This window comes from Lemur catta, chromosome 19, assembly GCF_020740605.2.
Source record: "Lemur catta isolate mLemCat1 chromosome 19, mLemCat1.pri, whole genome shotgun sequence".
NCBI lineage: Eukaryota > Metazoa > Chordata > Mammalia > Primates > Lemuridae > Lemur > Lemur catta.
The window spans coordinates 2465634-2478580 of record NC_059146.1 but is presented as its reverse complement, the minus strand read 5'-3'; the positions used below and the strand labels follow the sequence as shown (position 1 = coordinate 2478580).

General features: G+C 36.5%; 1 protein-coding gene across 2 annotated transcripts in view; it reads left to right on the top strand.

Annotated features, from left to right (window-relative positions):
* GABRA2 (gamma-aminobutyric acid type A receptor subunit alpha2) overlaps positions 1 to 12675 on the top strand; it is a 113549-nt gene extending 100874 nt beyond the window's left edge. The window contains exons 8-10 of one of the 2 annotated variants that reach the window (XM_045533072.1): positions 12 to 214; positions 5571 to 5750; positions 11646 to 12675. In XM_045533072.1, the coding sequence (XP_045389028.1) occupies positions 12 to 214; positions 5571 to 5750; positions 11646 to 11942 (680 nt within the window). In that variant the 3' untranslated portion in view covers positions 11943 to 12675. The remainder of the gene's footprint in view (positions 1 to 11; positions 215 to 5570; positions 5751 to 11645) is intronic. The other variant, XM_045533071.1, reaches the window with a different exon arrangement.
* Positions 12676 to 12947: the final 272 nt, after the last annotated feature.

Sequence of the window (12947 nt, the reverse complement as noted above, 5' to 3'; positions counted from 1 at the left end):
TTCTTTTGCAGGAGTGACAACTGTTCTTACTATGACAACTCTAAGCATCAGTGCTCGGAATTCTCTCCCTAAAGTGGCTTATGCTACTGCCATGGACTGGTTCATTGCCGTTTGCTATGCGTTTGTGTTCTCCGCCCTAATTGAATTTGCAACTGTTAATTACTTCACCAAAAGAGGATGGGCTTGGGATGGGAAGAGTGTAGTAAATGACAAGGTAAGTGAGCACTTCCTTCTCATACTAATTGAGAGAATCCCCTAACAAATTCAGCTTGTAACAGATTATGTTCTAAAATTGATGTTAAGAACATTCATACATACATTTTTAATATATATATGAATTCAAATCATATCGATTTCTTTTTAAGTGTTCTTGCCTGAAATCCTTTAGGAGTGACTGTAGTAGTAATACTTCTGTTAAAACCACTCCCTAGCATCTGTTGAGCTCTATGTGTCAGGCACTGTGCTAAGGTTTTTGCATAGACTTTCTCGTATAATCTTTATAGCATCCTTACAGCTAGAGGCTCTTCTTAAGTCTCACTTTTTACTGATGAAGAGGCTGAAGCTTAGTAAAGTTATTTACTTGCCCAATGCACACAGCTGGCTAGTAAGTATACTGGAACCCAGATCTGTGCATCTAAGTTCATGTTCTTAGACACCACACTGCATTATAATAAAGACACTGGGAAAAAAAAGTGGGCATTAACTTTACCTGCTGTAGAATTCTAGGCTCTGTCAGTGGGCTGAGTAGTCTTAACATAGCCCCATCTCTGTTGCTTTATTATAAAAGCTCAGGTAGCGTTTTTCTCTCTCTCATTTTGTATAGAATAAATATGTTGGTGCTGAAATGCCTAGAAATTTTAAATTGCTCATACAGTCTAAAAGGAAAAAGTTATTTATCTTTAAAGATTTTTTTTTTTGAGATTATTGGTGCCCATTTTTAGGCTTCAAGTCCTGAAGCTAGTGGGAGTTTTGTGCATTGATATAATAGCTGTTTCCTTTCATATTCTATAGATTATTATTTATCTGCCTTAAAAGGAGGCTTTGGATATACCATAAGGAGATATAAAGTATTCTTAGTAATAGTAAAAAGTTGTATTTGGAGGATTTCTTTTAACATTATATCCACCTAAATCCTTCTTCCATTAAATTTAGATTAACATAATTGCTGATTTGATTTTTTTCATTTACTTAAATATGATTTTTATGATCATATTGCAGTTTAAACATACAAGCGGTGAATGTTATAGTTTAAAACTTACTCTTTTTTCTTAATTTTGTAAACCATAGCAGTTTTAAGGCGGCTACAGCTTTATTTCACTGTATAAGTTATGTTTTGGCTACTATTAATAACAAAGCCAACAAATAAATATTTTGAAAAAATCTGATCACTTTTCTATGCTTAACTTCTACACTATTTCAGCATTTCCATTACATTTCAATGTTGATTTATGTTTTTAGTGCCCACATAGTATAATGCTTTTTCATTGTATCTAGACAATTACTTTTTTAAAGCTATTTTGATTGCCCACACACTTTTATATTAATAATTTTTAAAGATAAAATGTTAGTCCTTTGTAAGTATGTCACAAAAGTTAAATGTCTTGTGATATAAATTCCCATATAGGTATTTTATTGATACACTATTTTTAATGTTAGTGAGTGCCAATAAAATTGACATCGTGAGTTGGCATATGGAATGATAGACTGTCTCAATCCTTGAACTTGGAAAATAGAAATACCTATAAATGCAAAACATAAATTCTGGATAATGCATTCTAAAAGCAATAACCTACCACTGATGAATACTGGATTTAAATCTGCCCCTATGTTGAATCACACATAGCCAAGATAAACCTATTTCGAAAGTGCTATTTCAACCTAATTTTCATGGAAACAACTGACATTGTTTATGTTATCTTAGTTCGAGTGGTTTAGTTGAGGAGAACATTACACCAGGCACGTTGCTTGTTCTTCAATTTGCAGTGCCTCGCCCTTACTGGGCACTTCAGAAATATCTGCTGAATAAAAGAATAAATCAGTTTCTGATCTTAAATCTAACAATGTCATGCCAATGAGAAGACCTCTTTGCTTTCAGGGAAAGGTTTTTAAAACTTTACAATGGTGAAATCATCAATGTGTACTCCACCCAATTTCACGATTCAAATGAATTTTGGAAGTGTTTCATGAGCCTACCTTTAAATTAAGAACTAAAATGTTCTTAGAACTAAAGGAAATCAAGTATAGTGCCTAAAAGTAGCCCGTCTATAATACCTGAAAGATATATTACCTGTCACTCCAAAGAGCATACGAAAAGTTCTTAAAAATTTATAAAATAGCAAGTATTACTTTGCCCCATAAGAATAATTACTCATACATATCATTATGTTTGAAAAAAAAGAAATATGTATTTAATATATTTACATGTGTATTGCAGAATCTACCATTAACATGTAGATTGTGCTCTGATGATATTTAAAGTTAGTTTTTGCAAATAAGTAAATAAAGCCACTCATTTATATTCAAGCTACTTTTGAGCTCTGTTAGAAGACAAGGCCTACCTTGCTCTGTGATCATGGGCAGGACTTTATACAACTGTGCCTTGTGAAACTGGGCAACAAAGCGTTTGCAGTGCTGGATCAAATGATCCAACTCCAAATTTTTATGCCCTTCCTTATACAAAAAGTTTCTCTTTATGCACCATGAGGCTCTTTGGGAACCTTCCTTCATACCCAATCTTCCTCCTCTTACCCAAGACAAATGTTTCCACTCCAGTTTTTGATCTTTGTACCTCTTGTTGCTTTCTCAACCTTGTTTTGTTAGTTATTACTTTCTTCTCTTATTTCTTCAAAGCCATCTTCTTCTTTTCAACTACCTGCTTCCTTTCTGCTTATGAAGATGCTTAATATACTTAATTTGGCACGAAGGCAAAACAAAACTCTAAATCCTACGCCACTGCCTTCCCCCATTCTCAAATGCTACCCTCTTTTCTCCATCCAAGCTTCTTAAAACATTGCTTACAATGTGATCACTTTTAATTCAATTCTTAACTCACTATTAACTTTCCATTTACTGTCTTGTAACTGAAGGGCATCAATAACTTGCATATTTTAGGATTTGATAATAATTTTTCATTTTTCTCAAAGGATCCCCATTGAACCTTCCTACTGTTATGCTCCAGAATCCTATTTCAGGCCCAACTCTGCAACTTTTTCTCCTCTTTTCCTCCTCAGAACAAGCCTCAGAATATCAGCTTTCTTCCCTCACAGCCTGGCAGTTGCCACTATTCATTCTGTGCCTTGAGATTCTCTGCCAGAGTTCAGGGTGGACCCAGCCTCCCTGGCATCTGTTCTTGTTTATCCCCCAAAACAGTCAATTTGGCTTTCATTTATGCTGTTTTTGTTTTTACTATTTATTCACTATGTGATTCTCACTTTAAGGGTTTTACTGACAATGTTTGCAGAAATATGTGCAACACTAAGCACACTCTCTCCCCATTTACCATCCACAACCCGATAATCCCTATTCATCCTCAGCACAAATATCAACACCCCAGGAAATTTCTGAACCCTTGCCCCTCTGAAGAAATGAATAAGTTCCCATTCTAAGTATGTATAATACCCTGCACTTTTGCTTTAGTGTCCTTATTCTAGTTTCTAATTGCATAGTTTTGCCTCAACTCCTTCACCGATAATGATGACAATGACCATGTTTATTTTAACAAACCACTTACTCCTGGCCCTTTGCACAGTGCCTTGCATATATTAGGTGCTCAATAAATAGGGTATGAATTAATGAGGTATTACCAAATCAAAATCTACTACTCATGCCTTTATCATACTATCCAGGGTCATTATGGGTAACTATACTTCATATATTTCTTTTAACTTCCAGTGTTACATGTACAGCCTAGTCCCTAGATATTTCTACCTGAATATGACATCTCAATCTCTATGTATCCTTTATTTTTAAAAAATTAAAGAAACAACAAATGAAACACAGCCTCTAAATTGATTTTATATCGTCCTGCTGCCCAGGCCTAGTTATTCACTGGAAATCGATACTTCAGGTAATGACACAACCTAATCTCACATGACAACAACTTGGAAGTATCTCTGAACATCTAATCAGTCATAAAATCCTGTCCATACTCCTTTCTACACACCTCAGACCATCTCTTCACCTTCTGTCATTATTTGTAGTATATTTACTGCTCTCTCCTTAATTGTGTCTTCCTCTTACCCATCTTCTGCATTACTACCAGGGTTATCTTTCTAAAACATAGACCAGATCATTTGACTCTTCAGTTCTTTAATGAATTGTTAAAGGCAGTTCCTGAAAAATCTAAGCTAATACGGTCCAAGTATAGAGTTTTCTCACGTGCTTGTTTACATGATGAATAATAAGGAAGATTTTTTGTCATTTATTATGAACTTACTTTTATGTGCCTGGGAATATCTTTATTGTAGAAATGAGGATTGCTCAAGTAAAGTTAGTTGGTCAAGATTGAACATCTAATAAGTGGCGAGCCCAAGATTAAAGATAGACCTAAAGTTCATGCTCATACTCTTCCTGTAACTATTACAGGCCCCAGAAATTTCCCCAAGCACCGTGCTGCCCCCTCTTGTAATAATACCTCATCTTCCTGCCCTAACTGACAAACCCCTATTTACTCCTTAAAATCTATCTAATTTTACTTAATCTCAAAACTTCCCAGACTGATGTAATTGACTGCCCCTCTCCAAGTTGCATTTCCAAACCACTTGACATAGATTTCTTTTACACCATCTCATTAAATTATAGTGGGGGTTTTTAGTAAATACATCCGTTTCTAACACTAGGTTACAAGATCCGAGAGGATCATCATTTTATCTACTGTTACCTAGCACAGCATCTGGCACATAGCTTATTAAGTAAAAAAAAAATTATTGACTTTAATTCCTTGACATTGTTTTTATTTCTAATTCTGAGTCAGTGAATCTAAACTGGCTCTAAGGAAAGCATAGAAAACACTAGATAATAAATTACTTAAAACACAGATATAACAACATAATATCCAAATTGTTATAGAATGTGCCATCGTTTTGTGAGTCATTCTATTTAATTCATAGAAAACATTTCCAGTGTATTTATTTGCTCATTTACATTTTTAACATCCTGCCTTGTTCCAAAAGAATTTCAGGCAGTTTATCAAAGAATGCATGCACTTAAATTATCATTGAATAAAATAGAAATAAAAGTAGGAAATTAGGATGAAGGAAAATAGACTCAAATATGACCACCTCCGGGCCAGCACATTAGCTGCGGTCCGTAACTGTAGTAGTTGAGTTTCAAATTCTGAGCATCTTGGTGACCGGAGCAACACATGGGGGGGGGGATTATTTTTCTTTAATTAAAAAATGGAAATAAACATTTTCTCAGAGAAAAGCTTTTCCTTACCCTGAAATCGCTTTTATCAAAACCAAAATATCTTGTGGGTTTTATATCAGGGAAAGCTGGGTACTATATAGCAAGTAACGTCAAATTTTCCCCAATAAAAGCAATAATGAATTTCATATTGATGTTTCTTGTAGTCCCCTTCAATAAAAGCTGAAGGCATTACATTAACATACAACTCAGTGAAAGCAATTCTTCAAGGAGCTAAGCTAATATGGTCCAAGTATATAGCTTTCTCATGGCCCAATTTAATCCAAGAAAAGACTTTAGAGTACTTAGAGAAGTGGATGGACAGTTTAACCTTCAGACGATCTTCTGTAAGTATCATTTTTCTTAGGATGGTTAGCAGATAGTTAACAGTAGCATTATCTCACCAGGGAGCATGTTGTTATTTTACAAGTAATGGGGCTTTCTAGTAGCCACAATAACTGTAAAAAGGCAACATGTTATGTTAGAAAATGCAGAAATTTTCACTTTGCAGACCAGAGTTTTTCTCAGAAGCCTGTTATATTTAGTGTTTAATACAACAGCCCCATTTCCTTATGGTAAGGAGCAATCCCTGAGATTCCTTCTAACTCGGAAACCACGTGATTGTTACTTTCGTTCATATGCCAGCTCACTAACTAATAGGAGTCTCTATGCTAGCTGGAACATTTGCTCAAGTGGCTAGCAAATTATTTTCGCTACCACTCAGAGGAAGCCAAGATGGTTTTGACACTATGGTGTAAGACATTTAGATTTCTATCATCAAGAGTTTTCCAGACTTGACATTTTAAAGCTCTATCCAGAGACTCTAATAAAGCAATAAACTCAAGATATTCTGAAGCCTTATAAAACATCATTTAAAAAGTAGAAAATCAGTGAATGTGGTTATATTCTCCGTTCATTCCACTTCGGTGACAGATGAACTGTCAACAAACTACGTAACAGCATAGTTTAGTCTTCTTTCCCCTAGATGTTATATAAAATATATTATTTATTGATTTTGTTTATGTCACATCCCCTTTTATGGGTCTCAGACACAAGTAGAACAGCTTCCCCAGGCACTGTCTTTTAGTGGAACCTATTTCATTAGTTCCCAGTCTTCCACTCCTGTAGATGGTGAAATTGGGGACTTTCAGGATATTACACAATAGAATTGTAGAATAAGCTATTAAACTCTGTTTCTATCAATCTAATAGAGTATTGATTATAGTCTATAAAACATTCTTTTATACTATGTGTGTTACATATACATTTTTTATCATGGTAATCATTCTAGTACACGTCATTCATTTTACCATTAAGCAAATGCTTTTGAGCCTGCTCTGAGCCAGGAACTGTGCTAGGAGCTCTGAAGCAACAGTCTGTGCCTTGGAGGATCTTACAACTAAGTGAAAGGGAAAAAAAGGGGGAGAGAAAGTGAAAAAAATACATACCTGTGTCCTTATAGAGGGCAAGCAGCGGGGTGTTGCAGAGGGGAGGGGAGAGCTGTTAAGTGCTGGCAGCGGAAGGTGTGACTCAGAGCAGAGTCAGTGTTAGCCTGGGGGTGGGAAGGAGGTAAAGTGTGTCTCACCTGGGGACCAAGGTGGGGTTAATTAACGCTTCCTGGCTGCATCGTAGTACCATTTACAGGTTAGAGAGTACAAGTGGATATTCGGATTTTGGCAGGAAGTGAGAATGCATGGCAGCAGAGTACATTTCTGGATATTTTTTGTTTCAGTGACCTGTGAGTCATGTAGGTTGAGAAGTCTAGCGACACACAGTGGTTAAGAATTCTGGAGAGATACTGTATCAGTCATCCATGTGTAGGTATCAAAAGCGATAAGAGTTGCTTAAAATTAATAGAAAATATCAGTGTCACTTTGCCTTCATTTCCCCTATTCTCTTTCCAATTAAATCCATTGTCAACTTTTAACATTCCTATTTTATTTTTTTACTCCAGAAACCCAGTCTGTACTTGTGTATATTTCTGGCTGTATCTGGCCTTATTCCTCGAATGATATGAAGTGGCCTACGTAACTGCCTTACAGTAGAAATACAAAATTAGGTTACACTGTAGGAAATTAGGTAGTAAGAACTATGAGGCCTTTTCTAGTTCTCAAAAGAAACAAAAATTATATAGAGATAAGAGCATTAAAAAAAAATCCCTTGTGCAGTGAGTACTATTTTGAACGATTACTGCCACAATAGGTTGCATTGGACTGTTTCTCTTCAAAGGTCTGAAAGCCCAGAGTTACACTAAATAAGGGAAAATCAGTGTGGAGGGGTCAAATGCACGTGGCCCAAATATTCAGCCTACTTATGGTCTGGCTTGATCCAAGGCCCGCATGATATTCAAAGAGGTTTCAGTAATACCATTTCTCTCAACATATTAATAGTTCTTTTTAATTGAGGTTGGTAGTGAATAGGACAAGGTACCATTCCCTGGTGATGGTTTAGAGTGCAGATATTCTTTGGTGCTGTCACTAGCAGATCTATTTCTTATAAAGAACATTAATAACAAAGATATTATGTGAACTTAATCTATAGACTCCACTCTAAAAGATCTTAGAATTGTTAGTCTGCTATGAATTCAACAGTCTTTTTTCTCTATAGGCATGATTTTAATTTTAAACAAAGAGGGACAGTTTACTTTACCATAGATTTGTGGTTACTATTTTCAAATGGACCGAGGGGAGTTAATTTCTCCTTTAAAACAAGACTTTGTAAGAGCCTGATCCAGAAAAGCTCTGCTGTGCTGTGGGTGGGAATTGAGAAAAGGTAGCACTGTAGGGATGCCAGGCTCCCCCTTCATTGAATTGGTAAGAAATTACAGATGCCACCCACTGAGTTCTGGACTAAAAATAGAACTTAAGGGTTATTGTAATTTGCTTACTAATGGTCCTCAAAATGGTAAAGTCTCCAAAGTCCAAGGGAGCACTTGGAAGTCAGAACTATTACCTTGTTAACTGAAGATTACAGTTATATTCAGAGATTGAGGGCATACTTTAAACAATGAAAAGCAAATAAGATGAATTTCATCCTTTATGCCTAAGTCAATAGAACTTACAAACATACATTGGAATGATTTTTAGTGCTGCTTTTCATAGAGTCCACAGTTTTAGGATGAAACGAAAAAACGCCAACATAACAAATATGCAGAGCTGATAATGGCTGCTCCACTCTGCAACAACCCTTCTGGTTACTTGTAGCCAATGTTCATTCTGATTGGTCCATTTTGATTGGTCTGTCTGTTCTGATTGGTTAGTTCCTTGGCTCTATAGTTTGTTAAACATTTTGTGCCTGTATTACCCATGCATAGATGTGCCAACTAAAGGGTATTCAAGTGGGGGAAAGAGGGTGTTGGTTAGAATTAGTACAAAGTTTCCTATGGCAACAAAGACGTTTACATTTCATGTTTCTTTTCCACGTGTCTAAATCTTACAACTGAATTCCGGATCCACCTTAAATGTCCCACTTCCACAAAACCTTCCTTGAGTTCTCCCACACTATGTTTATGTCTTCTTCTTCTAAAACACAATAAATATTACCTATACATCTTGTACACCAGTAATTAGTGTCTAGCTTGTAATAGTTAAAATTGTCATTCCACTCCTTTAGGAGAATATATGTTTTCCATACTACTGTAGAATATACGTTAATTCACTTGTTTATCATAGCAGTTTAATATGGCTTTGGTATCATTGCTGCCCTTTTGTCAAACTAGAAGCTGAAGCAGGGAGATGTTAAGGAACTTTCCTAAGGCCCAGATTCTTTAAGTACATTGTTTTTGTGTGTGTGTGTGTGTGTTTTTTTTTTTTTTTTTTAAGAGAGGCAGGGTACCCAGGCTGGAGTGCAATGGCATGATCAGTTCACTGTAAGCTTGAACTCCTGGGCTCAAGCAATCCTCCCACCCTCAGCCTCCTGAGTAGCTGGGACTACAGGCATGTGCCACCATGTCCAGCTATATTTTTAAATTTTTTTACTGGGGAAAGAGGGTTTCACTATATTGCCTAGGTTGGTCTTGAACTCCTGGGCTCAAGGGATCCTCCCACCTTGGCCTCCAAAAGACTGAGATTACAGGTATGAGCCACTGCACCCAGCCTACGTGGGCAGTTTGTTATTTTATAAAATGTTTATTTAGATTTGGTTGAAATAATAATATAACAGCATATGTTATATACATTATGAGTTAAAGAGCCCTTTTTGAACATTGACTTCATGATACAAACCTCATCAGAAATACTGAGAGAAATGGTCCTCCCAACTTTTAAACAGCTTCCTCAGACAGAAAGGCATAGAGCACTACGTTTAAAAGAAGAGACTTAGAAGTCAGACAGACACGTCTGTTTGTATGCTTCTTCAGCCATTTAGTAGACTGGAGACCCTTGTCAAGTCCCAAAACTTTTTTAGCTTTCATTTCTAAACTTACATAGTGGTGTTAACGATGAAACTTATTTCCTACCCAGGAGGGAGGTTTGTCAGAGATGATACCCGTGGCTTAACACTCAGCCCGACACATTCTAGTGCTCAAAAGGTATTGGCTGCCCTTTCCTTATCAGTTATCCACTTGCAGATTATCCTTCCTCTGTAACGTGGGAACCACATGCATGATTACAGACGGAGAGCTGCTTGATAGCTTTTAGCAAGTTAAAAAACGGTAATCTCTCATCTCTCTTTTATACTCAAGCTAGATCTCTAAGAATATCTTGTCAGCAGGGGAAAGAGGAGAAGGAGAAACCCATGCCAATGAAGGATGGGCAATCCAGGCCTGTTTCAGACCCTCCTGGGCTTTCAGAGCTCCTTTCTTATATTATTTGAATATTTTGTGATTTCTTAGTTAAAATAACTGATACTCCAAATTCTATTTCTTGGCCAGTTTGTCCTCTAAATCTGTTACTCACTATTTTGGATAATGCATTGCTGGCTCAATTTTCTTTGTATTCAGATCATCAATAATATCTTTGTATTAGTATAGAAATGTAGATAAATACTATTTATATTTTTAGGTTTCGTTAAACCAGCTACATATTGCATGCCCACCTTGTGGAAGGCTTCATGCTAAGCTTGCAAAGGAGAACAAGACAGAAGCAGCATGAACCTTCATTGAATGAGAAGTCAAATAGTCACAACTAAAATAAGATTTATACATTTCGAAAAATACCTTGATGGAAACAAATGGGGGTGCTATGACAGAGTGTATATAGGGAGAAAGATATTAGATAGAGTAGTTAAGGAAAGCCTTTCTGAAGAAGTAACATTTAAACCAAGGTCAAAATAAGAAAGAGAATTGGTCATGTGAAAAATGGGATGGGAAGAAGGCATTCCAGCCATTCCAGGCTGGGGCATTCTGGTCTGGGAAACTGTCGTGGCCAAAAGCATGGCACCAAAGCAAACAAGTATTTTGGAAACTGAAGTTATTTCAGTGGGCCAGTGTGTAATGAGCAAGGGAAAGAAGCCATGGTAAGAAACATTTTTGCAGTCTAAGTTCCATGAACTAACGTTTAAGAGATTTAAGCATAGGAGCGCCATGATTCAATTTATGTCTTTAAAACATCTCTGTGGCTAATGATTGGAAGAGGTCAGGTGGAGCTGCGAGAGCACAAAGGAGTAGTGCTTGGTCAGGCAGGAGATAATAGTGACCCAGAGGAGAGTTTGCAATAACTCACCTGGGCATTGTAACCTGGAACAGTTTGCGGATGAGCTAGGCAAAAATCCGAGAGTTTGTAGTTCATTCTTTTTCTGTTTTAATATTTGTTACACTGCCATCTCCATACGGTTATAATTTCCCACCATCTGAGTAAAGCACTGCTGTATGATTTTAACATCAGATGGGAAGGAATCCTGTTACCAAGTTAGACATTTGAGATCATTCATTGTAGATGATCATTTCTCTTATGAAACTAGTTCTAAATTTTACTTATTCAACTCATTCATTCAACAAATATTTGAGTGACTCATACGAGGAAAAAAAGTTACACTGTTTATTAAAGTTGTCTTTTTCTATTGTTTATTTTCCATGTAAACAACAAAAAAGGATTCCCCAAGAAAACAGTAACATTGGTTTCACTTGGGGGTTTCCTAGTGGTTTTAGGATTTAATAAATGCCTTGATTTATTTTCCTAAATTCCTTTTTTTCTGATAGATAATGATGTGTATCAGGATACCTTTCTTCAGAATTTAAACTGCAGTTTGGAAAATGTTAAGTAGTCGGCTCAACCCACTCTTAATTCTTGTATATTTTTCAATAGAAAAAAGAGAAAGCCTCTGTCACGATACAGAACAATGCTTACGCAGTGGCTGTTGCAAATTATGCCCCGAATCTTTCAAAAGATCCAGTTCTCTCGACCATCTCCAAGAGCGCAACCACGCCGGAACCGAACAAGAAACCAGAAAACAAGCCAGCGGAAGCCAAGAAGACCTTCAACAGTGTTAGCAAAATTGACAGAATGTCTAGAATAGTTTTCCCAGTTTTGTTTGGCACATTTAATTTAGTTTACTGGGCTACATATTTAAACAGGGAACCTGTATTAGGGGTTAGTCCTTGAATCTAGATACAGATTATCTTTGGGATGTATAGCAACATTAAATTTGGTTTGTTTTGCTATGTACAGTCTGACTAATAACTGCTAATTTGAGAACCAACATGTACAGTATGTATATAGTGATGTAGCTTACCGGTAGGCCTCTAATGGAGACATGCATTTGCTAACTCATGGAACTGCAGGCAGAAAGCACTCCATGCCAAAAGAGCCATTGCCTTTTTAAAAGATTTGCCCTAGGACCTGGTTTAAAGTGGATTTAATATCAACTGATTTTTTTCCTCTTCTAATAGCGATGAAAATGGAGATCCTATACAGCCCATTATGGACCCTTTTGGTTTAGGTCTGAAATAGGAGTATTTTCTATTAATCCTGATGAAAGATAACATCATCATTCATAGATGATTCTTCTAAATAGCAGAACCTCATATCTGCACCATCAGTTCCCTTCATAAGTGCTCACGATCTCTGCTAGTGTGATTGGAGGCTTGCCACCCATAAGAAGAAAAACTAGAGATTTGAAATCAGCTTTTAATTACTCTGTATAGTGTCTATAGCCATGTACATATTACAGCATGACAAGCTCGAATAATTATGAGTCACCCCGACAGGATGTTAATTATGCCTACATTTTAATAACTATTGGAATGTCACGGCCATTACATTTTTAGCTTCAGAGTTTATTTGAACATAAGAATTGAAATCCTACAATTTATTTCAATCATTGGAAACTACCTTATGTCTAAAAGAAAAAAAAAACAACAAAAGACAATAAATGTGTCTTACTCTTTCCAGGTATGTGTTGTATTGAAATTGATCAGCTAAATTTTCTTGGTGCTGGAGACTGGAAAATGCATCCAGTTTGGCTGCTGCGGAACCACATTCGTATTGGATTAGAAAATTGTGCCACAAAACTCCCACTGACGAGAATTCATAGGTGTCCCGTCCCGGACTATCGATGAGCACTTATATGATTCTCTTCTTTCCTGTTTACTGCAAATTCTGCCTTAA